The 25,607-nt window shown below is 42.0% G+C and overlaps 1 protein-coding gene across 4 annotated transcripts; it reads right to left on the bottom strand.

Annotated features, from left to right (window-relative positions):
* Positions 1-946: 946 nt before the first annotated feature.
* On the bottom strand, positions 947-25,093 carry AKR1A1 (aldo-keto reductase family 1 member A1). Of its 4 annotated transcripts, none has more exons than XM_075710867.1 (10): positions 22,758-23,002; positions 22,584-22,626; positions 21,141-21,236; positions 14,575-14,694; positions 12,723-12,874; positions 9,844-10,039; positions 8,168-8,367; positions 7,054-7,126; positions 5,519-5,605; positions 947-1,769 (listed from the first exon to the last, which is right to left on the bottom strand). In XM_075710867.1, the coding sequence occupies exons 1-10, from the start codon at positions 22,850-22,852 to the stop codon at positions 1,704-1,706; spliced, it is 1,128 nt and encodes a 375-aa protein (XP_075566982.1). In that variant the 5' UTR covers positions 22,853-23,002; the 3' UTR covers positions 947-1,703. The 4 variants fall into 4 exon arrangements, with proteins under 4 accessions (XP_075566982.1, XP_075566984.1, XP_075566981.1 ...); XM_075710866.1 differs by lacking the exon at positions 947-1,769 and adding an exon at positions 1,776-3,209; XM_075710869.1 differs by lacking the exons at positions 22,584-22,626; positions 22,758-23,002 and adding an exon at positions 25,047-25,093.
* Between the last annotated feature and the right edge of the window lie 514 nt (positions 25,094-25,607).

Below are 25,607 nucleotides of genomic sequence, written 5' to 3' on the forward strand. Positions count from 1 at the left end.
GAAATTCTTTAAATTTTACATAAGGATTACAAAAAGCGATAAACAGGTTTGTTCCAGTTCAGCTGCACGCTGTGAGGCCCAGGGCAGGAAATACTTGAGGAGGCATTACGCTTGAGATGAATATATAGTTTTACTATAGGCCTACTGTAAATGAGGTTTATCAAAACTAATTCTTTAATTTTTGAACTATTTGTATACAGAAGATTATTTTTTCTAATTCCATGTTTGTTATTGCTATGGGAAAAATAATAATTAAAAAAAAAGTGTTCTTTATTTCACTTACAGCCAGTTAAACTTTCTTTATCCGGCAGCAAATGAGGAGTTGTGCCTATAACCGTCTCTGAATGGCATCAACAGATCTGAAAGAGTTCCTCCGTTTTAAATCCACAAGGCCTTTAGAAACTCTGCCTTGCACCAAGGCAAATAAGCATTAATCCTATTTTACAGGTAGAGAAAACCAAAATAAAGTGTTAATGTTGCTAAGGCCACAGAAGGTATCACCATTGGAGCACCGGTAGGTACTAACACCTCATGCCCTTTGTACCCAGATGGCTAGACAATTCATTAAGAGACTGAAACAAAATTAAACCATTGTTAGTGCTAGAGCTCCGGTCCTTCTCAACAGTATATCAGCACACAGTAAATTAGTCCCTGCCGGGGAGTAACACAGAGACATGGCAAGTGGGAAAACAGAGGCAAAAAAAAGGCAAATTACTTGCCCAGTGTTACCAGCAGGTCAGCGGTAGAACAGGAGACAGGACCAGCTCTCCCAAGCATCAGCCCAGGCAGCCGCCAAAAATGTGACACTAAAATGGAAGGGGCCCTCCGACACGTCTTTCCTCTTACTGTGTAGTCAGGAGCTAATTTTGTGACCTTCTAGAACTCAAACTGCACATCTTTGGTAAAGAGACACTGGACAACTTCATGGTAAAAGCAGGATGTTTTTCTACAAGACGTGCTAAAAAGTTCTTGAGGCTTTTGTGATAGGACAATCAGAGCTATTGTCAGAGCAGAAACCTACCCATGTGACAAGCAACAGAGAGACGACTGCCCTGAAGGCCTGCTCCAGGGTATGCATTTATTCTCCTCAAATGTACAGGCAGATTAAAAGAAAATAGAGAAGAGAGAATTCTAAGTCCCACAAATACTCTAAAGGGGATAAAAAGCACTGGGCATGGCTGGTTACTTGGGTTTTAATGCATGGTTTATGGGCACAGTGCAACTGTAGGACATTTCACTTTATGCCCTGTATAAAAATATTAATAAAGATATCAAAGTCAATGGCTGAGCAGTTGTTTAGTCTTAAAATGTTTTTGTGCCTTTCCCCCCTCATAGTAATAACTAAAGCTTTCAAAACTGTTTCACTGGCAGTAAACCCAAAGTATTGCCCCAACCTGATAATAATCATGTGTTTGGACCTTGATTTAGGCTCACCAACTCTTTATCTAATTCCCAAAAGATCTGATGCTTCCAGGAGCAAGCCTGCAGTCATTGTAATAAATCCACAAACTTTGACATGGAAGCTACAGTATATCTCCAGAAAGGCGATCAATTAGAAGCACTACATTGTAAGTAAACCTACTCGGGAAGGAAGGTTTATAGTTGGACAGGTTTTTTTGACAAACTGTGGCAACAATTACTTTGTGGACAAGTGTGGAGATGTGGAGACGAGCATGTTATTCTAACACCTTATTTTCTAGTAGTTAATAGGGGTCATTGAAGGGGTAATGGGGGTGTCCAGCATCTCTTGCTACTAGCTTTCCATTCACCTGTGAAGTAAACAGACTCATGTCAGAAAGACAAAAATCCATTCTCACTCTCAGTTTCAAACTCTGCATGGTTTAGATTTCTAAATTTTCATAGCCCAAACATCTGAGAGCATCTTCTTCAGATCTTAAACAAGAGCTGTTCCCTCTACCCCCAAGTCCTCTTAACACTTCTTGAAAGAAAAAGTTTAAAAATTAATTTTTTAAAAAAAGAAGTATTTCTGTAGCCTACAGCAAGTCTTTCTTCCACCTGCCGAGGCTTGAAGAATTAGACTGAAAATAGTTAAAAGCCTTTTGCCTTGTAGCTGTTATTGAGCAAATGTTGTAACATGCACACTTCAGAACACTTTACTGGAGTTGGCGCTTTTGCCCATGTTTCCATGACAGAGTTGCCAGGCTGCTGATTTTACAGATGGATAAGATGAAACACATTGAATAACTTGTTCAGGGTCATACACTGAAGTATCAATAGCGTCACTGAGCTCCTTTATAGCACTTTTTGTTTATGAACATTTCCGTGGAAGACCAGCTTCTCCAGCTGTAAAATGGGAATACTGAAACTGATGTTCACAGATAATGAAACAGCGGCTCAGGCTGGCCCAAAAGCAGACGTGGCCATGCAGAAGTCTCAATTCCTACATCCCACCACTAAGCAGGCAGACGCACAAGCTGCATTTCTAGTTGCATTAAGTGCGTTGCAACACCTCCAACTTCCAAGGAGCTGAGGTAAAACCTTGCTCCTTTTCTGTAATGTTTGTGGAAATTTAGGTGCAGCATTGGCAAAGAGATACACACCTCCCTGGTGACAGACTAGCATCATTCAGCTCAAACTTACATCAAGTGACTAATGACTGAATAAAATGTTATGTTAGAGAAATATTTTATTTTTATACATACATATAAATATGATTTTTATATTAATGTGATGTTAGAGATCACTCAAAATGTTATGGGGATGGAGGGAATCACAGGGACTTTCAAACCAAGTGTCCACTCGCAAGTCCCTCTATTAGCTTTCAGTATAAAACCTGCTTTTCAAAGCAACAACTGGAATCCCTAGTAACGAATTGTTTATCGTGAAGACTGCTGGAAGTGTGAAATTAGTCACTTGGGGGCACTACAGAGCAGAAAACTAAGATGTTAAACCTTAACATTTGACTGATGCTCAGATTAAAATAAAACAAAGCTGAAATGAAGCTGTCAACTGAAGGCAATCATTGAAACTGTGGACAAAAGTATCACAGTATCTTCAGGTTTCCTCATAGTCTCTTGAGAGACAAGAACTTCCACACGTTCCTAGAATTCATATTCCTCATTTTTCCCCCCAGTTTCTTCCCCCAGCATATTTCACTGCACAGAACAGTTCTTCAGGTAAATATTCTTCTTCACAGCATGCCAAGACAGCAGCTGCCAGAAGCAACATCTCACATAGCTGATTCCAGTCTACCCCAGGAATTTGAGAGAAGGAGGGGGGTTAAAATCAGCAGTGAACACATTGCAGGTCAACGGTAGCTAACTATCAAAACCAGACAGATCATCATGTGTACAACACCATCACTCCTCCTCTCCTGGCTTGCTAGTCATTCAAGTTTTGCTTAAGTATATTCCTTGGCCAATTATATGTTTCCAAAAGTTTTGATTTCAGGCTGGTGCAAGGTAGGGCTGAATAATTTCCAACCTCTATCCACATAACGAGCTGTTAAAGTATAAAGCAACTTAAATTGTCTACATGCAATGTAACAGCCTCTCCTCAGGCTTTAAACAAAAACACAAATGCGGAGAAGAGAGCACAACTATAAGAACTTATGGTTATATATCAGTGAAGTAAAGCAAGGAAAAACTGTCTCATCAGTCATGATAGGAGCTCTGACATCACTGCCATATCACACTGAAATCCAGACACTACAAGCTAGAGGAGAAAGGCATGAAAGGTTAGACAGGAATTTCAATTCACAGTTGATGAAAATTCTTTCTGATAAGCCCAGAAGGGATGGGCAGGAGACAAAAGGTTTCACTAGACATCTTACAGCTACAGAGTCCTGTTTTAATTCTCCTCATCTTGCTTCTTCCTGTCTTGTTATCTGACAACATGGCAGTATCTTTGAAGCCCAGCTGCATCACATTCACCCTTTTTCTAATTGGATGGGCTAGCACTTTGAACTGTGTTTCATCTCTCCTTTGTGAATCACTGTGATCTGTTCAGGTCTCCCAGGTAACAAAAGCACAAGAATTATCCCCTGCTCATCCAAGCCAGGCTACATTCTAATGTATTTTGTAGTGTCATTAACAAAACAACTTTGTTTGCAGCACAAGTAGCAAAACACTTGAAAGAAACATACTGTAAGCAGCAGGTGTGCTTGTCACTACCACATTCACACAAGCATAGCTGCTTGCAGTTTGGCACATAGACTCCTGATCCATAAGCACAAAGATAATTTTGGTTGCAGGGATGTGGGAGTTTATATTTACATCCACATACTGAGGCAACCCTACAGTTAAAAGCATGGCCTTGATGGTCACATAAGCCCCATCATGACAAACAGTCAAAGCCATAACAAGTATCTACCCTTGATATGAGACAGTAATTCACCACACACTCACAACTTCTCTTTTCTAACTCAGACTAGCCTCTGATATGCCCTCAAGTACTCAAAGAAACTCAATAACAAATCCTGGAGAAAAGGTTCCTCCAAAGAATTCCTAGAGCCAGTAGCCACTGACTCTTGAAGAATAATTTACAGGCAGACAAACTGCTGGAGAGGCAAGGGTATGCTTGACAGCTTTCAAATTTGCAGAGACCTACTGTATCTATGCAGTGTACTGTATGATAGAGAAGGGATAAATCACTTCAGACTCGTTATAGCACAGTTGCCATGTGTTGGTCAGTGATGCCCCAGGGAATGGCAACAGCTCTCTGTTGTATAGTCAGAAGCAGGACAATAAGAAGTGAGGAACACTATAAAGACAGGAGACAACAAGGCATTGACTTTTTTTTTTTTTTTGCCCCCCAGAGAGGGGAAAGGAACAAGGTTAGGTCCTTTAATATAAGAAAAGAAAGACCAAGAGGACTTCAACACTTAAAAGGCATCGGTCCTCTAAAAACAGGCTAGCATCTGATAGCACACGAGGTAAGGTTTCATGTGACAGAGTAAACTACTGATGCTAAAAGACGCTGCGGCTAATGGATTTGGGAAGAAAAATACAACAGCCTAAGCCAAACTCCTTACACTGGAGGAAGGTCATTACAACAGATGCTGAAAGGGGGGACATCCAGTGGAGGGGAGTGGACAAATTCCCTCATGTGACTTCCACAATGGATGTGGAGAACTAAAAGCACCTTGAGTCTTCACTGATCTTAGAGGTTTACAGTATAAAGTTGACAGGGACAGTTGGAACAAGGGGTACTTCTGGAGGAACGGCAGGGACCTTAGCCTGCTTGTACAGGAGAAGAACAAATCAGCTGTTTGGTGAGATCTGAAGATGGGACTCTGGCTTAAAGGCCCGTGGACAGGTCAGTAATGACAACTCGAGAGAGCCATCAGTGGCCAAAACAGAGGAGAATAGTTTTCCAAAAGTTACCTTTTTTGCACTGAGCTTTTGAAAAATTCTTTCATCTTAGATACCCTAAAAAGATGTAGTGTTCTTATGAGTAAGTAGTTCTGATAGGGACAGTAAAAGAAAGAAAACTGCAAAAACCCCAAGCTGTGGCCACATGCACATAATGAAAACTAACAGAAACATGAGAAATTTACCGTAATCATTGGCACAATGTAACGCCAGTTTTTATTCAGGCTTCCAATGTGGCTCATCTCCTCTTCTGTGAGGCTGAAATCAAACACCTGAGAACAAAAGCAAGAGGCTTTATTCAATAACCATAGGTTTTTTACATTTAATTGAGTTTTGTCTCTTGGTTTTGTTTCCTTTGTATGTCACAACCATCCCCTTGTGCCATGAATTTCTCCAGAGATCCACAAGCAACAGATTTGACTTAAAGGCAAAAAGGTTCCACTTCTCAATAATCCAGGACAGAATGGAACAGCAGCAGTGACCTGAGACACTGCTGACTATTTCAGTGTTTAATTTCAGATGACAGTGCAACAACACAGTTGTAACTGAGGCAAACACACAAGACTGGAATAAGTTATTAAGCTGTAGTTACATAGTATTTCTTTTGCACTTTCAAAAATAAAACCTACATGCTCTATTAGAATTGCAAGATCCTAGTGTTAAAACCAATTAAATTAAACATAATGCAACTTGTAATATTTCAAACACCTTCAGAAGCTGCAACTTTGGTAAGTCTGAGCCTCAAATAGAGGGAATTTCCATGCAACTCTGATCAACAGAATTCATGTATCTAAAAATCTTGGCTTCAGACAGTATTAGTTTGTCTTCTATTCATAAATATGAAGTTGCAGTTAAACCCATTTTATAACAAACACCAAAACAAAGGCTTAAAGCCTGAGGTGTTCATACGCTTGCCAACTCTAAGCTTACACTGACACTGCCTAGCACTCTTCCACAAAGATAAAAAGCAGCGGGACTGTTCCTCCAAGTGCTGCCTATTCAGTCAATATTCTGTTCCCCTGCAGATCTAAACCTCGAGTAACTGCAGAGTTTACTGGAATTTCTTGACATTTCTAGCAGCAAACTATATGGCAGAAAACAGTTTCATAGAAGTAACAGTTACAGAAACAAGTCTTAACTTGAAAACAAGTATGTAACCAGCCAACCTGGTCTCCTGGAGGTGATTCAGAGACTTCCTTCCAAATTATTGGAAGTCAGAGTTTTCAAATAATTTCTAAAGCGAACTGTCTCTACTTCAGAAATGAATCAGACTAATTCTATTCCTTCATCATCATTAGAATAGCAGCTTGCTGCAGAAATAGTCACCAGCCCTCACTTGCAGGCTAGGACAACTGTTATTCATAAATAAGAACCAATAAATATCATTAGAAGACTGCCTTGTTCAATAAATCTGTATCTCAAATAAATTTCAGTAAAGACGTTCCATTTAGACTTCTGCCAAGGACATTCTTTACCTTTTGATACCAAGACTGTGCATGCACATATACGCACACCTGCATGCACACACATACACGCTTAGTTGCTTAAAACATATCAAGTCTGTTTTCCAAAAATCTTTACCCTCCCTTCTAAGCATGTGCATACATTGATGAACAAGTATGAACCAAGTGCCTCAGCTTGTTGTTCTGCAAGTAGTAGGACAGTATATTACTCACATGAAAGGGCATTGCTGAAACTCCTTTCCTCCGTTTAAACTTACCTGGAGATTTTGCTGAATGCGAGCAGGAGTGACACTCTTGGGAATGGCAACCACTTTACGCTGCACTTGCCATCTGTTAAGAGGAGGAGAGAGATCTTCTATGCATGCAGCCCAAGAACCCCCGATATTTGTATTGGTTGAGTAATTACCTGTGGCAGCAGAGATGCCACTTATGTTTCTACGTGAAATAAAAGTACCCAGAAGAGGGCTGTCATAGCACTGTATTGTATTAGGACCTAGTATGTCCAAGCTGAAGCAAGACAGTAGCCACTGGACTAATCAATGAGAGGAAGATGCTCATGCCTTTGAACAAGCAAGCAAGTTTCAGGTGCTTTAAGCTAGAAACCCAAGAAACAGTCAGAAAAACGTACTTAAGCATTTTACGCAAGTTCTAACACAATGACCATTGAGAAACTAGAAGAAAACCCAGATCTCTTAGGTGCCTGTCTAATGGCTTGAGCACCAAGTCTTGAACACGTTCACGTGGCAGGGTAACTTGCTGCTGCCCAAGACTGTACTAGTGATATTGAGAGATACAGAGCCAGACAAAAAATGAGGATAGAAATCCAATTTTACTTTACAAGGTGCTGATCATATTCTGGATATCACTCAATCATCTTGTTTCCCAGTATCCAGTAGCTGGCTCTTGCTATATAAAAACAAAACAGCAAAGGGTTCTTCAGTGCGAAGAAGGAAGGTCCCTTCCTCAGCCCGTCTTCCTGGGAGCCCATTTGAATGCAGCAGCAAGCACTCAAGGGTTCAAGCAACTGGCCACGGCCAAATTCAGTAGGTGGCACTCAAATGTGGTACACTGCTGCCTTAACTGTCCTACTGCTGTTCCACAGCAGAAAAGGTAATGAACTGTCCCAGGCATAGGTCTATGCCCCAAACGGAACCCTCTGATCTAGCCCATCCACCTGCCCTAAGGCAGGACCAACTCTACCTACTCTGTAAAACAAGCACCAAATGGGGTTTGCTTTTGGCACCCCCTGTGATTTTAACTCCCCACTGATGTGGAAGAACATACACTTAAGTAAACTCCTTCTACCTTGCATGTTTTGCTTTGTTTAAGGCTAGTTCCCAAATGCCACCCTCTCTCACAATTGTTCTGTACCTGAGGATGATCTGTGCAGGTGATTTGCTGTATTTTTCAGCCAGTTTTTTGATCCCAGGTTCTTCTAGAAGCACAGGCTCATCTGGGTGTTTCCACATGCGATCTGGAGAACCAAGGGGACTGTAGGCAGTGACAACCAGTCCTCGTTTCTGGCAGTAAGCTATCAGCTCATTCTGAGCTAGGTAAGGATGGCATTCTACCTATTAAAATGACCCATAATGAGTGGCTAGAGAACAGATATCAACACAAAACTCTAAACAAACAGGAAGTCAAAAGCACAGCAGAACCAAACACATCACAGGAAGTCATTCCAGCTTCTACAAAACCTTATGAGGATAACCTTTAATGAAAGAATGAAAAAGCATCTGGTAGGCTAAGTTTACAGGAAAAGGAGAATAGATTGCCTAAATTTAGAGTGCTGGATTTTCCTCATGTACCAAACAGATCATCCAACAAGCAAGGAAGTTCTCTACAGAATGGATTCAAGTTACTCCCCTGCAGTCTTTCTTTCTTATAAATTGTTCCTCAGAGGGAAGATGGACTCTTCCACAGACCTGTTCAACTAAGCAGGCACAAATAGCCACAGAACATGGATATAGGCCTCCACCTCAACAAATTAATCTGCCTGGAAAGATCACCTCTGTGTCCCTGCTCCTGCAGAGGTGGCTATATTCTTCCCTGTACATAAGCAGCTACACCCCTTGTGCTAAATACATAGTATTGGTTTGCAAATTCTTCACTCTTATGGACACACAGGAAAGGTATTCATCCTCTCCTAATGTATTGGGTTTGCATGGCAAGGTTTTGGTAGCAGGGGGGCTACAGGGGTGGCTTCTGTGAGAAGCCAGGCACTGGAGCAGAGATTCCCCTGCAGCCCATGGTGAAGACCATGGTGAGGCAGGCTGTCCCCCTGCAGCCCATGGAGGTCCACAGAGGAGCAGATATCCACCTGCAGCCCGGGGAGGACCCCACGCCGGAGCAGGGGGATGTGCCCAAAGGAGTCTGTGACCCCGTGGGAAGCCCGCGCTGGAGCAGGTTTGCTGTCAGGACTTGTGACCCCACGGGGGAACCACGCTGCAGCAGTCTGCTCCTGAAGGACTGCATCCCGGGGAAGGGACCCATGCTGGAGCTGTTCGTGAAGAACTGCAGCCCGCAGGAAGGACCCACACTGGAGAGGTTCATGGAGAGCTGTCTCCCCTGGGTGGGACCTCACGCTGGAGCAGAGGAAGAGTGTGAGGAGTCCTCCCACTGAGGAGAAAGGAGCAGCAGAGACAACGTGTGATGAACTGACCACAACCCCCATTCCCCATCCCCCTGTGCCACTGGGGGGGAGGAGGTAGAGAAAATCAGGAGTGAAGTTGAGCCCGGGAAGAAGGAAGGAGTGAGGGGAAGGTGTTCTAATATTTGGTTTTATTTCTGATTACCCTACACATGTTCCCACTCCTCTCTCCTAGTCAGTTTTGACTGGTAATAAATTAAACTGGTTTTCCCCAAGTCGAGTCTGTTTTGCCCGTGACAGTAATTGCTGAGTGATCTCCCTGTCCTTATCTTGACCCACAAGCTTTTTCGTTATATTTTCTCTCCCCTGTCCAGTTGAGAAGGGGAGTGACAGAGTAGCTTTGGTGGGCACTTGGCATCCAGCCAGGGTCAAACCACCACACCTTTATTCACCTTACCTGGAGCACAGCTGGTTTGACAGTAGCCACACTCAGTACATCATCGATCTGACGACTGTTGAAGTTTGACAGTCCAATGGCTTTCACAAGACCTTTTTCTACCAGCTTTTCCATAGCCTTCCAGGTGTCCTTGTAATCAGTGTAATCGTAACGCATCGTGTTATCAGGATTCTTTGGGAAGAGATTGTCCCCTCGTCTATAGCATCAAAGATGAAGTGTAAGTACATACACCACATTGGTTATATTATGTTAGTTCTTCACTAAAAGAAACTTTCCTCAAAGTATTCTCAAAAGCTTATACATAGTTTGGAGGACAGAGTACAAATTGAGCAAATTTGTCCGTTGAATTCCATTATGCTGACTTTACTATGAGAAATTATTTCACATACAGTCTTCCCTATGTAAACTTGTTATACAGTACTTTGAACTACTTACCTATATGGTAGTGACTACACAAAACTGATAAGCCACTGTATACACAGCAGCAGCTCTTCGCACACTTTGATCCTAGCAAAACAGCTGTTTTAGAGAACAGCAGCTCAGAGGGAGGCTTTGGTTTTTCAATTTGTTTTTGAGGGAGGACTGATATTCTTCATAGTCTGTTTGGAGCTGCTACCCAAGGGATCTTGGTTTAAGAGCTATCTAGGAGAGACTGTATTCAGAGTATGCTGGTTTCCCACTCCCTCTGGATTCTGTAGCAGTGTCAGCGCTCGATACAAGTGCAGATTTTCATGAGAGGTCTTAACATGCACATGTTGATTGTAGGTTGGGTGTGTTTCCAGTTAGTCATACCAACGCATTTAAAAAATAAAATTAAAAACAAAGCCAACAACACACACAAAGTGCAGTGATACCACCGCACTGCCAAAGGGCTATGACTGGTCTCTGAGCAGTCCATGCACGGAGGGATGCCAGCAATCCCACTGGAAGAGCACTGGCTTCATAACCACTGCAGGACTCTGCTGGCTCAGATCTCAGAGATTGTCTTACATTCTCTAGCTAAGCAGGGAACGGTGTGAGAAATGGCAGCAGCTGGGGGACAAGGGGAGATGGTCCTTGTTCTGGATCCAGATAGATCTATTCCAGATAGATCTGGAACAAAAAATAACTCTGAAAACCTCATGAGCTCCCAACTCAGAGAAACAGCCTCATATGTCAAGAGTAAATACATTGAGAGATTGTCACAACCTAGAGGCACTGTAACTTTCATCCAGAAGTCTGTTTTAATTTCTGTGTAAGTAACACTCTTTTGCTTAGCTTCCCAATACAATAGGCATTATAGATAACCATGCATTAAAACAGTTGAAGTAGAGCTAATGGAAAACTGTAGAGTGAACAGTTTCCAGTGAGAAAACATAAAACTGCTTTATTAGAACGTCAGTTTTGTCAATGGTTTCCACATCAAGCACATTTAAATATTAGTAACATCTAAATATACAACATTATTTGTGTTATGTGTTATTATCAAAGCAACTACTGTTTTTTTTCAATCAACTGGAAAACAAACCTGTTTCATAATAGGGGGAGTTTTTAACAGTTCTTCCTCCAAACCAGCTCTAGTTGAAAACGATTCCTCATTCTGTTATGCTGAGGAATATATTTACACTTTGAACATCTTTCCTCTTATCGTTAATGTTGTATGCTTTGTAAAATTCAGTTCATAGGACTAGAAGGGGAAAAAAATATTCTCAAATTTGCAGAACAGATAGAAGCCCCTTAAACTGACAGGGTTTCCCCTGTTGAGTGAAGTCTCCATGCAAACATCTGGTCAGGAGATTTATTCCCCCCCTGCCTTTTTACTGATTTGGGGGGCGGGGGGGGGCGGCGCGGAACTGCTTCCACATCTACAAGAAAATAAACCAAGGAACAGTGCTTCTGATGGGATTGTAGGGTAAGTGCATTTAGCACTTAACTGGAGAATTTTCTCATATTTCCTTGAATCGTAGAATAAAAGTGTCATAAGAAGCAATTTTCGTTTCCACCTCATACAGATACCAGCATGATACTGCATGCGCTTGGCCACTCCAGTACAGTTAATAACTATTAGCAAAAAGTGCTGTTGTCTTTACAAAGCACCTAATTCTAATTTTACAGATACGTAAGACTAAGGCACAAAGCAGTGACAGGATTTCCCCAAGGTTACCGTGTAGGTCAGTAGCAGAACCAAGAATAGCTGCCACATTTCACCAATGCCTAGACGAAGACACTAGACTATTTTAAACTTCTAATATATTTTAAACTCGACAAATATTTTACCCCTGAGCAAGCCAAGTTTTCAGCTAGTGTAAGACAGCAAGCTTCAGTGTAGAAACCTGTCCCATAAAGCTTTATCACTTCTTTCCAGTTACCTAACTTTGGCACCCATGCCAAACCGTCAGAAGTTTAGTGATCCTAATTTCATTAGTTGTTCTCACTATTAAAAAAATTAAGTAATTGCTTAAAGATTTTAAATGAAGACTTAATACCCGTTTTTCCAGCCTCATCACTGCTAAATAATGAAAACAATTATCCCTTTTCTATTTACAATACAGCTACACAAAACCAGGAATTTTGTTTTCTCTACTGTATGTTTACAGACGTGCTACAAATCTAACAGCAAACAAATTCTCACCCAACTGAAATTCAAAGAAAAATGAAATTTGAACAACTGTTTCTGTGAATGAATGGACCAAATGAGTAAGCGTACAGGTTATGGGTAGAAAAGATTGTCCATATGACAGTCTGTAGGACTACACTATCAGCCACACTGAAACACATCTTGAGGCAGTATACACAGGAAAAAATTCACAGCCTAGAAAGAAGCTCCTCAGGACATAACACCCGCCGCTTATGTAAAACTGGGGTTTCTGCTTTCTGTGCCCTTTCCAGGTAGAACTTACTCAAAGGCATGAGGCCAGTGCATGAGGTACAGGTCCAGGTAATCCAGTTTCAAATCTCCAAGTGTTTTCCTTAGCGCTGGCTCTACATCTTCTGGGTGGTGCTTGGTATTCCAGAGCTTTGATGTTACAAACAGGTCCTCCCGTTTAATAACCTTTAAGAAAGGGAAGAGACCATAATTTACTGGAGGAAGTTCAGAAGGGTAATTGTAGCAATTCCCCAACTAGCTTTAAAACAAATAAAACAATTTAAGTTAAAAAAAAAAAGCTAACACATGGAACCTACAAATTAAACCTTTCAAAAATATACTGGATGGAGAAGAGCGAGAGAAATACACACTTACATTGACAAGTCCTAAAGTATATCAAATACTTAGCAATTTATTAGAAGTTTTGAAAAATAAAACAATCCCTTACACACACACACACTCTTCTCCACAGTTTCCAATTCAAGGGTTAAAGCCACTACTAAGCGTGATGTGGTCAAAAGAAAGATCACTCAGTTTATTCATATGTAAATTTTGTAATTTCTATTTAACAATTCACATATTCTAGACACAACCAGCTAACTTACTATACTCATCACATGTTATAAACAAAGAATGCTTCTCATGGAAAGAGTGTGGGAAAATAAACAGAAGAAGGTTCCCCAAACCTCTGCACTTGAGTTTCTAGGTTCTGGGAGGAACACACTAAGAATTGAGCACCCTGTATTGGCAGGATAAGAGGCAGAAATTAAAGAAATGGAAAGTTGGTTAACTAGGAAGTATAAAACTCAAAAGGGAGATCTTATTTGGTAAGCTGAAGCACAGAACACCAGAGGGCACTTCTTGATGACTTACGCAGGACCAAGTTTCACTCAAGTCTATACTTTGTAGAAGCTGGAATGATTAATTGCTTAGTTTCTCTCCTCCAACCATTCAGTTATTTGTGTGTTTCACACATGACTGTTGTATTCAAAGAGAAAGATGTTTTAAAAAATTCTAGTTTTAAGTTAGCTAGCTAATAGGAACTGAATAAAAGAGTCCTATGCTTCCCTATATTAGTTCCCTTAGCTAGTAGGAAGGAATCCTTGGGGCAAGCTGAAAACAGCCTCCCTCAAGCTAATCACATAACAAAGAGATTGCCCTAAAGCCAAGGCAAGAGCAGCAGGAAAGCAGGAACATAAGAACTTTCTTCCCAGGAGCTCTGAGGCTGTACACATAAGCCTTCTGGCCCCTCAGGCCAACAAGAACAAGGGAATGAATTTAAGATTCCACCTCATGCCATCCATATGAATGCCTGTGACCTTACTTTATATTTAGGCCATGGGCTCTCATTGCAGGCCCTAGAGTCACAGTTACCAAACCTTCAAATGCAAACACCATTTAAAAAAAAAAAAAGTACACATTTACTCTCTCATATCTGATCTATAACCAAAAAACCCACAGTCACCAAATTTGCTGTGGCTACCCACAATTGCATGCTATTCTAGACTGGCAAACTAGAGTAACTTTTCATATAAAGCATGGCAAATATTTTGCATTTTAATTAGTGATTCTGGGAACCTCCAATGTTTTGAAAACTCAAATTGGGATACTTTGTGGCGGGGCATGGGGAGGAGGGCAGGGAAATTTAAAAAGGCATTTTCTGTACTTTCCATGCAAATATTCCTGACAATCTTTTCTCCTCCTGACAGCCAGGATCGTTATAGAGGAAAGAAAGCCCTCTTTCACGCCTGCTCCTGATTAATAACACACAGCTGGGGTAGACCAGGAGGAAAAGCCACAAATGTTAACTTTACAGTCTACTTTCAGGTCACAGTTGTAAATTTTGATACAACATACAGTCAGCATGGTGGTTCTTGTGTTTTTACCTTGTTGGGCCCAAGGCATTCCTGGAAAGCCTCACCGATCTCTGCTTCATTGCTGTAAGCTGCTGCACAATCAATGTGGCGATAACCCACACTTAGGGCATATTTCACTGCTTCTTTCACCTGTAATCAGAAACAGATTATCCAATGGAATCAGCAAAAAAGGGACACATGACTGGAAGGAAAAAAAAAAAAAAAAAAGAAGTTAGGGCCTTAGTGAGGAAAACCCCCAAAGCACAGATCTACATAACATCATGAGACTCAAAAAGAGTAAGATACAGTCCTCTGTGGCACAGCCTTTAGGAGTGTAAGAGTTAATTGCTAGCAGATGCTCCAAGAGTAACAAGAAAACACACCATGCACACAGGCCAAGCATGCAAGAACTCACCAGACAGAATAGGAATTCATTCTTAACGATAGTTGTCACGCTTTTCTTAAATATAAAATGAGCTTTAAGAAGCAATTTTCAAATAAATCATGGCTTAGGAAGACAAACTTTCTGGAACTAACAGACCAATCAATGTCAGTCAATCCTGGAATATTCTTCCAGGATTCCAGGGAATCTCTTCTCTCCCAGTAAAGGAAGAGCCTGGTTTCTAATTCCAGAATTGCCGGAGTTTGAGTTTGGTTCAACTGTTAACACTTAATTTCCAAGATAATGCTATTTTATGGCACATTTTTCCTTCATGTCTCATTCTCACTGATTGCACAACTAAAGTCACTATACTGCTGAATGTGAACCCATGGCCTGCAGGGGATCTCCTGATGATGCTTGCAACTTTGCATTTTGCTTTCCACGTGGCTGATAATGAAGGTGTTGCCAACAGCAACGTGTCCCTTGCAAGAATGAAGAATTATTACAGATTTCTCCCATTAGGTTGATGAGCATTAAGTAAAATCTATTTAATTTAACTTCCAGTGGACAGTAAGCACATGTTCTCTTTTACATCTATCCATCTGAAGTGCTACAATAAGAGTACATTTTATCGGTGCAGGGACTTCTATACATTGCTCTTCACTGACTTGTCTCTTGAGACTGTGGGAGATTGTAAATTACTCTGTGTATAAGGCTTGATGCAACAGGGCCCTAATGTATTTATAGATATTATGTGTCTCTTGTCAAGAGATTAAAAAAATGTGTCCACAAAGTCTAGAGAGAGATTGATTTCTTTCAACTTAATCAAAGTACCAACATTTTCAATTTTAAAGCTGACAAAATTATTAACACCAATTAAAAACATGTACAGTCCTGCTTTCAGATGCTACAGAAAGAGAAGGGGCAATCAAATGTGAAAGACATTGCTCTTCTACTGGTGGGTTTCATTTGTTTTTCTTGTCAAGACCTGCAGTAAAGGCAGACACAGGATATTCCGAGTGCATTCTTTGGCATTTTGAGAGGAAAACTGGAATGTAGACCAGCTTCCCTTAGCCAGAATGACAAAGCACTTCTATTACAGCAGTGAAGTAAGCTCTTCCCTTCTCTAGCAGGATGGTATTTACAGTCCTTGTTTCACTTTTGACAAAGACATTCCTCAGAAGGTCACTACAAAGTCACGGTCGTGGTAATTCTGAAATCGCTTGAGACATATTAAAGGCTTTTAAGACTCAATATCCACCCTCCAAAAAGGTGAGAGTTGTGAGGCTAAAGCAGAAAGGAAAGGAAAAACAGTGGTGTTCTTTGTCTGTACTAATCCCCCATTTCCTTTATCAGAATTTTTTTTTTAATCCAAACAGGCACAAAATTTGCCATAAAATGAAAGTAGGCACCACTCGCAGAAAACTAGTGATAAGGCACTCCAAACATGTCTCTGCAAAGCAATAAACAGGAGGCTGTATTTCTGTATCAGCATGTTTTGATAAATTTCTAGCACTGAAAAACTGGGACTGGTCATTTAAATAAGGTCTGGATTTGGGAAAAATCTGTATTTGTGTAAACTACTCTCAGCCTACTAAGACATTCCAATGTGGACTGAGAGTTCCTGTTCCATGCAAAAGGCAAACAATCAAGAGAAAATGTGGAAAAAAAAGCATTTCTGGAGGGGGAAAAAAAAAACCCTAATAACAGACAGATGTAGATTTAAGAAGAATACTTCGTTTTACCAGAAAGTTTTGTATTTTTGAGATTATGTTCAGACGGGTTCTGGGGGGCATTTCCTGGGAGGCGGTGGGGGGGAAAGACAACAAAAGCAGTTGGAGATTCATATGCCTCCGGATATTTGGTGTTGTGAAGTAACAATAGCTAAAGGATCCTTCAGACTTTCCATATATTCTTTAGTTTAGCCTGTCAATACTGCTATGGAAGGAGCAATTACTGAGTTCATTTTGCATTAGGCAAGTTGAGTCACACAGCTTAAGTGCAACTCACCAACCTAGCATCATATAACTACAGAAAGTAGGTCTGAAAGGATCTTGAGACATCATCTAGTCTATCCTCATGCCCCACAGCAGGGCCAACTAAGTCTAAACCACTCCTACACGCATTTGTCAAAACCCTTCTTGTGACAGGCAGGCTATTCCAATGCTTAGATAGCTTTATGTTCAAAGCCGTTTCTTCACGGAAAGGGTAGTCAAGCATTGGAACAGGCTGCCCAGCGAGGTGGTGGAGTCACCATCCCTGGAAGTGTTCAAAAAACGGGTAGATGTGGCACTTCGGGACATGGTTTAGTCTAGTCTACCCTTGATTGGCTTAGAGTAGACTTGGTAGTGTAGGTTAATGATTGGACTGGATGATCTTAAAGGTCTTTTCCAACCTAAACAATTCTATGATTCTGTGATCGGAATGATGATCTTAGAGGTCCTTTCCAGCCTTAATGATTCCTAGTTTTCACTTTCATTGTAAATAATCCAGCCACCAAGCCAGGAAACATGAAATTGCTACTCTACCCTTAATTGGTTTAGTGGTGGACTTGGTAATGTTAGGTTAATGGTTGGACTGGATGATCTTACAGGTCTTTTCCAACCTAAAGGATTCTATGATTCTACAAGATGACCCTGATGCCACATCCTATTCCTCACAGACACAAAATCCATAGCTTCTCCTTTGTGAGGGCTTGTTGCGCATTTGGAAAGCACCAGCATGCCTCCTCTCAAACCTCTCTTGACCATGTAACTGTAGGCGCTTCCACCACAACTCCCCTTTCCCAAACCTTGCATCACTGTTGCTGTCTCATCAGCTGGTTCATGCTTTTCTTGAAGAGGTCTGCCCCAAAACAGACACAGTATTGCAGCTGAAGCCTCACTCTCCTTCACTGTATAGCAAAATCCTAGGAACTACACTCACATTTATACATCCTTAGCAAGGCACTTGGCCTTCCCACCCATCCTCTTCTGTGTTTGAAGATGGAGGAACATGATATTTTTAACAATCAGCGGCAGATTCGGAAACAGAATCTGTAAGTCTGAATTCATTATAATATCCATTACTAGATTTCCAGTTCTTCAATTTGCCCACCGCAAGGTGAAAAACTAACAAGCCATCTTTATACTTCCAAGCAACACAGAGTTCAAGTGACTGGGGAGCCTCTTCTGCACAGCACCAAGCCATTATGAAAAGGCTTCCACTCTAACAGTTCCAGTCAATGATACTCGGAAAGAAAAGGCTCTGACAGCCTCCCCCGCTTCCTGCAAAGTAGTCACATTTTAGCTGGCCAAGCACATTTGCTGATGGGAAACGGGAAAAAAACAGATCATCAGTCCACACAATATTCAGATGCAATATGACCAGAACATAAGTGTTGCTATATCACAGCTTGTACATACTGTACTAAAATTTGCTGAAAAGGAACTCGGACCACCACATAAGTAATGCCAACTTAAGAGTTGACACTCCCTAAAATAAAGAGTTTTGTGTCCTATCCTTCAGATGTTGAACTCAAGTCCCTCCCTTAATATATACCAGCAGTAGTGAATTTCTGTGCACATAACCAGGATGCTCTATATTGTCTAACAAACTTTTCCAAGAACTAAACAGTCTCCTCCATAACTGCAATCCTGTCACAAGACACCCAGTCCAACTGGTTTTCTGAGGTATGCATTTCCTCTTCAGCTTTCTTGAAGTTTCGCACAGAAATACAACTTCCCCAAGCCCTGTGTCTCTCTTGCCCACAGAACCAGCCTCTGTCACAGCAGGTTAGACCGATCATCAATCCTCCAGGTTGAAAGCATGGCCCACATGAGGGAAGAGAACAAAGCATCAAAGGATTACAGATAATCAAGCTCTGATATTAAAAAAACCCCATGCTACTGACGTTCTTGATGCTCCTGTCTGAATGGACTTCTCTTTAAACTCATTCATGCTGCCAGTTCATAAGCTTCTGTACTGTGTTCCCGTCCATTCAATAGCCCCCCCATCATGTTCCTACGGTAACATGTAAAACAAATTTCTCTTCTAGCATTTGATCATGTGAGACAGAAAACATCCTATTATTTTATAGGATCCAAATCCTATAAAATCCTATAGTCTTCCAATGTAGATTTAGATTCAATAATCCCCTCCCCCTATTCTTACCATCTAGGAAACTAGGGCTGCAATGACGCCTTTGTACTGGACTGCTAAGATCTGGCTACAACGTCAAGTCTTGTTTAGGATCATGAATAGTAACAGCAATAATAAATTACTCAAGAGAGTAAAGTCAAGACTGAAAAGGAGCTTGGCAAAGCAACTAATTACAATCTGCAAAATATTTCACTGGAATAATTTAAAAGCCACCCACTTCCACTCTTGCTTCTAATGCAGCCCTTGCACAAAAGGGCTTTCGATAAATAGCCTCTACTTGGGAAACAGCTAGATTAAATATCATCAATGATAATTCTTCTGCTTCTCTAGGTTTTTGGCCCTTAGTCTTTAATTCATAGTTACAATTATTCTCCCTGAACGACATCACGTCCTTTTAAGGGTAAATCACGTGGATGCTCTGCCAAATTGCTGCTATGCTTCTGAATTCTCAAGAGTGATAAACAGGAATTTATTTATTCCATAGGAATAGCAGCAACTTCTGTAACTCCTGCCATTTTCACCGCAGTTCCTAGATTTTTCCTTCAATACATTCTAGGAATAACTCTTTGAAGATTAGTACATATTCCAGAGAAGTGACTCTCAATGACTTCCATGGGACCCCAGAGAAGATGGCTGCATCCCGTGTGGGGTTCAGGTGCTAGAAGCACTGCTTACTGTGGCAAAATCCATCTGAATTAGGTTTAAATTATGCACAAGCAGGATCTTTTCTGGTTCTTTTATAAGACCGCGCTTTCCTCAGAACAGTTAGTGCACAAAATAAACAATGCATTCATATTTTGTTTGTTTCATTTCAGGCATTTGTTTTAGACAATGCACATTTAACTGCTTTGGGTGCACAGAAATGAATCCATTAAGTTCCTGCACGTTAATAAACTTAATTCAGTTGTCAGCTGATGTTTTAAGGGACGGAGCTGAACATTCACCCTTGTCCGCATTTAAGAGGTTGACTGAGCTCTCACACCAATTCAGCTTCCACACCAGCACAGCTTCTATTTCCAACAGATCTACTGTCCTGACAGTTGTTTGGACAGGAAGGCCAACAACAAAATGACTGAGCAGATTCAATTTTTATAGCTTGTTTCCCACCTTTTCCTCTACCTGGCACAAGAGAATAGCACAACATCATGAGAAGGTTTCTAACTTTCCCTCAGTCACGAGCACAATGTCATCCGACATACTCCAAAACCATCGTGAAGCTAATGCAAAAGTAGCAGCAAGATATACAACACTTACTGCACAGACATGCAATGGTACACATAATCCAAAAGGCATTATAAACAATACCACCTAAGAATTCCACCAAGCAATGGACATTGCCTTTCACAGCAAGTATGTGCAATTTCTTCCCCCAAGAATTTACCCTTCCACTAAATGAAACAGAAAGAAGACAGACAAGGGGGAGAAGTATTACAACAGGAGTCCACAGCACACAAACATTCCCACAGACAGTTTGTAGTAATACACAGAATTGTTTCTCAAGTGTGGTGTTTGCCAATTCATTGCATTTAGAAGCAGAGTGAATGTCTAATGACACATCAGTCATCTTAGTCTACAAGCAGGATGACCCAAGCAAGTTCTTTGTTTTTCTGCTAAACATAGACTGACTGCTGGAATGGGACTTATTACAAGAACAACTATAGAGTTCTTGCCTCCCAAAATAATGCTTTCAGCTGAGTCATCAGCCCAAGCCAGAGGGATGTCTGGTCAAACTGGCAGCCTGAGGATTTTCCAGTGGAAAAGTCAGGCACCATATTATGGCTACAGCATTTTCCCTGTCTCATGCCACCCATTGGTCTCCTTCTGGATTCATCTCCCAGAGCACCACTGCCTGAGGCCTGGGTTAACGAGTCTTAAGGGATCTTCTGCTGCTGCTGCTTTTGAGCCTTAAGGCCTTAGTCATGCAAATATATACATACATTCCACTGACTTCAGCAGACCTAAGACTAAAACCATTCAAGCGAAGGATCCAGGCCTCAGATCTAGGATCTTCAAAAAAGGTGCACAAAACACAAATACTAGTTGCAAGCACAGTATTGTATCATTCTCTGCTTACTTGCCCACGTTCACTTTTCCAAGTTCCCAGTCCTATGAGAGGCATCTTCTGCCCAGTCTGGAGTGCAACGAAGTCGCATGCTGCAGACATTTTTGCCTAAAAAAGAACAAGAACAAACTGAGTTTTGCAGTGATTCAGTAAGTTGCAACAATTTACCTTTTCTATGGAAAAAAAAGAAAAAATCATAGAGGTCCTCATGATAATGACGATAAAGGTCCTCCACATAAAGAGGAACTAGGTTCTTTACAATTTTTACTGGTATAAAGGAGATGAATAGCTACCCTGGAAAGACTAGAAAAGGAGCTCCTTTTCTCCTCTTCCTTCTTATTCTCTTTTCTCCTTTACAATGCACAGGTTTAAGATTTCTCAGAGTTGAGAAGTACAAAAAGATGCATGCTGCAATAACATACAATTAATAGAGAAACTCAGGTGAAAACATGTTTTTTATTTTTTCCTTTTTTTTAAATCAGCAGTAAGCATCGATGAGGCAGAAGGGAGCAAGAGATGTTTGTCTGCCCTTGGTGTACAGTAATTCCATAGGACTTCTGCACTAAGCCTTTCTCTTTTACCAACTCACTACCAGCTGGCTCAGTAACCAAGCTCTAATTACCACTGCAGTTGGGGATAAATACATTTCGTCAGAAACAGCTGGTGCAGGTTAAGGTTTGAAGACCTGACACAGGTAGGGTTTTGATTAGGAGCAAACAGTAAAGGCATTTATGAAGGCATAGCCCAGAAAAACAAAAATAAAAAAATAATGCTCCAAAGAACATCACTGCCAGAGGATCAGTCCCATCTTTGTATGCCAGGTATGTGCTTTGTCATCCTCAAATCCCAATTTTCACCAACTCAGAGCTGAACTACAGCTCATTATCAAGACTGTCTGGCATTGTGAAGAAAACCAGAAACATTTTGGCTTCCTTTGCAACAAGCATAATTGTTTATGAATTGTTATATACCTGCAAGAGGCAAATGCTACCAAAGGAGAAGATGTTTTTTGGGTTTTTTTAAATACTAAAAAAAACCCTCTCTGATGTGAAGTCAGGGCTAGCAGAGAGGACAAAATGGAGGCACCTTCAAAGGTGGACACTAGGAAATAACACCTCAGTACACAGGTAACATAAAACTGGTGCATATATAAATTTTTTTTTTAATCATTCTGACATAAAACTAGAAATAACTGCATGCAAAGTGAGCTATAATGCGGTAGGTCCTTACATATTTATATGTTTTGAATCCCAGAATACCTTTGTCTTCCTGCTCATTCAGAAAGGGACACTATCTTTTAAAGAGCTGAAAGATTCCTCGTTCCCATACTGCCAAAGTCTGTATGTAGACTCTGATGGAAATTCAAGACTAAGAGCTCAACTCTTTCATAAGATGCATTTCAAGTACAAACAGCATGCAATAGCTAGCATTGCTATTATAGAACGTGTCACACACCTGATTTAGGACAAATTCACAGATGAATAGCGTTCTTCTGTTACTAAAGGGAGAATGAAAAGATTATGCAAGGTCAGTTGTCACTTTGAGCCTAGGCTTCTTTAGCACTGTGATATCCAAGCATTTTCCCTGTGAAATTCAAGAGAACAAAGGTCCAGCAGGATCGTCGATTACCTGTTGCTGGCTTTATAGCTGCTGCAAACAGCAATCTGCTCACAGTGGCAAAGCTTTTTATAAAAAAAGGAAGGTTTTACAGTGTGTCCCAACATCCTCACAGTCCACAGTTCTGGTCAAACTGTTAAAAAGAAACCGCATTCAGGATGAGCTCCAAAGCTGGCCAGCTGATTTCAGCAGAAGCTGAGGAAGTTACTTCCCAAATTCAGCTGTGTCCAAATGCATTGAAGTTATTTGTTTAAAAAAAAAAACCCAAACCCAAGAGTGGCAGCATGCAATGTTGGTTGAATTGAATGGCTGACTATGTAGGAGGAATGGATGTTTTCAAAGCAGAGCATTCACACAGCATACCATCCCAAAATAGCTCTGCCTTCTCCGAGTTATCGTTTTCCTCAGATAATTAAGTCCCAGCTGATGGATGTGTTCACACAGGAAGTTTATATTTTCAATTTCTTGCTTAGCTTCTCAAGCCATATTTTTGTAGATTTACAGCAGACACCAAACAGCTTGCTTGTTTTACAGAGAGACACAGCAGAGCAGTTGGAGCAATCCTGACCCGAAGGCTATTGTACAGCAAGGAGCTGGTGATCCACGTAACATTTAATCTGAGCAAGTCCAGGCTTGTCTTCTGCTGCACTTCATGTACAGTGTGGCCTTCAGGGCTGTGCTGTAAGATGCACAACCCATGGCTGCAGGATAAGCTCAGCAGCGAGTTGTAACAGGGGAGCTTGCAAGCAGCTCCTACTTGGTACCTGCGATTACGCCACCTACATGTCCTTGCCTTTATCTAAAAAGCAGGAAGTTCTCATGCGAGCATCCTTTCTGTTTTGACAGTAGAAATGATGAATAGAGTTGTTTTCTTGTAAGAAAACCCCTAAAAGCTCAAGTGACTGAAACGGGGTAACCCTTTCTATGGACAGGGTCTGCACAACATGCTGCACATGAATCAGAGGAGGTCTGTTCAACGCTGCACAACTCAGGGTTCCCAGCACCTGAAGCGATGTAAGATTATCAATGCTATCCTCTTTCTTTATAGGGTTAACTCTAACAAATAGTATTTGAGATGATACTTTACAGAGTCTGAGTGCCCTTCTTATCGGGACTGTAATGGACCAGCACCTCCTGCTGCAAACCAGCAGTTAAACACAAACTAATGGCTCTGAGTTTGCACTGAGATGCATTAAGTCCAGATGCTAGTGCTGAAGGCAACCATCGGTGAACCAAACTGTGAGCGTACATCTATTTTTGGGGGTAGGGAGTCAGACAAGGAAGAATGACAATGACAACAGTATTCTATTCTGAATTTGCATAGCAATTTTGTAGCCAGCTACATGCAAGTAGGTGCTTCTTACCTAAATTTAATTGCCCAAACAAAGGTATCTTCTTAAACCATGCAGTACAACTAAAGATTTAAGGCTTTTTGATTCACATTGGCCTGTAACACAAATATGGCACAGCCATATGCTTTACACAATGATGTTACACAATCATCTTAAATGCAACACTTCAGCCCAGAAGACAAGGTACACGTTTAATCAGTAACTACCATCAGCACATTTTCTAAGAACCATCTTGCTTCACCTAACATACGTTGTATATTAACATTGCAGAGAGAGAACTATAGCCTCTGGAAGAATGGAGACATGCCAGAATTAGAAACACTGGAAGAAAACACACAAATTAATACTTTCCACTCAGATTCTTCCCCTAACAAGGGGATGTAAGAGAACTACAGTGTCTGCCAGCCATCGTTATTTGGTTCATTAAAAAGCTAGAAGCCTCCTTCTAGAAGAGCAAGGCAAAAATAAACATAGATGCAAACTAATTTGGACAAGATGTGGTTTTGACTTAAGAATACTTGCCTCTCCTATTGCCACATTTGCATAAAAGAGTAAGGCTCCGAGTAATTCAAAGGCAACGCCAGGGTGCATGAATAACCAGAGAAGCGTAAGCTACACCTGCGCACCAACCCACAGCTACAACTCGGTTTCAAGCCACAGCAAGGAGCCTCCCACCAGTAAAACGCACACAAACATGCATTAAGTTAACGCGCACAGATATGCAAACAAGCATATCTTGGAAATACCTAAGTCCCGACTACTGAATGGCTTTTGCCCCACAAATGGGGGGTAACTCCTCCCCCCCCCCCCCCAGTATTTTGGCTCCCCCAGAGGCGCCAAACGCGCCACCCCCGCCTTATCGCGGCGGCCCAGGGAGGGCCGGGCCCGCGGCGGGAGGCGGTGAGGCGAGGCCGCCCGCCCCGCAGCCCCCCGCCGCCGCCGCACTCACCCGCACGCCGCCGAGCGCGGCCCGCCCGCTGACAGACACCGACCGACACCGACACCGACACCAACGCTGCCGCCTCGCCCGGCGCTTCCGCTTCCGGCCGGGAGCCGCCGGCGGACACAGCGGCCCGGCCCGGCCCGGCCCGGCCCAGGCGGGAGCAGGCCCCGCTCCTGCGCCTGTGCTGCGCGAAGCGCCCGGGGGCCGGCTGAAACAGCGCGGGGTAGCCCCTTCCCAGAAAATAAAATTTAAAAAAAGAAAAATAAAAATCATCCAGCAGGGAGAGTTCCTGCGGGGACCGGGGGAGCCGGCCGCGTCAGGGCCCGTCGCGGCGGCGGGGCTTTTGCAGGGCTTCCCCCCCCCGGCGCGGTGCCTGAAGCTCGGGGGCGCGGGCTGCCCGCGGGCCCCGGCCGCCATGGCCCCCCAGGGCCGCTGCGCCCTCGGCGCCGGCCGGCTCCCGCGGGAGTCCTCGCCTTTGCCCTCTTCATCCTTCTCTTCCCCTCGGGTCGGTTCCCGTCGGGAAATTCAGGCCGCCCAGACTCTCCCATTCACGGCCGGGTGCTCAAG

Source organism: Pelecanus crispus, chromosome 5 (genome assembly GCF_030463565.1).
Source record: "Pelecanus crispus isolate bPelCri1 chromosome 5, bPelCri1.pri, whole genome shotgun sequence".
Classification (NCBI taxonomy): domain Eukaryota; kingdom Metazoa; phylum Chordata; class Aves; order Pelecaniformes; family Pelecanidae; genus Pelecanus; species Pelecanus crispus.

Coding starts and splice junctions, on each gene's coding strand:
- AKR1A1 (XM_075710866.1), bottom strand. CDS start 22,852: ATGTTGGGACACACTGTAAAACCTTCCTTTTTTTATAAAAAGCTTTGC. Junction 7,127..8,167: donor CCTGCACAGATCATCCTCAG/GTACAGAACAAT, acceptor TCCTCTTAACAG/ATGGCAAGTGCAGCGTAAAG. Junction 3,210..5,518: donor ACATTGTGCCAATGATTACG/GTAAATTTCTCA, acceptor TTCCTGGGGTAG/ACTGGAATCAGCTATGTGAG.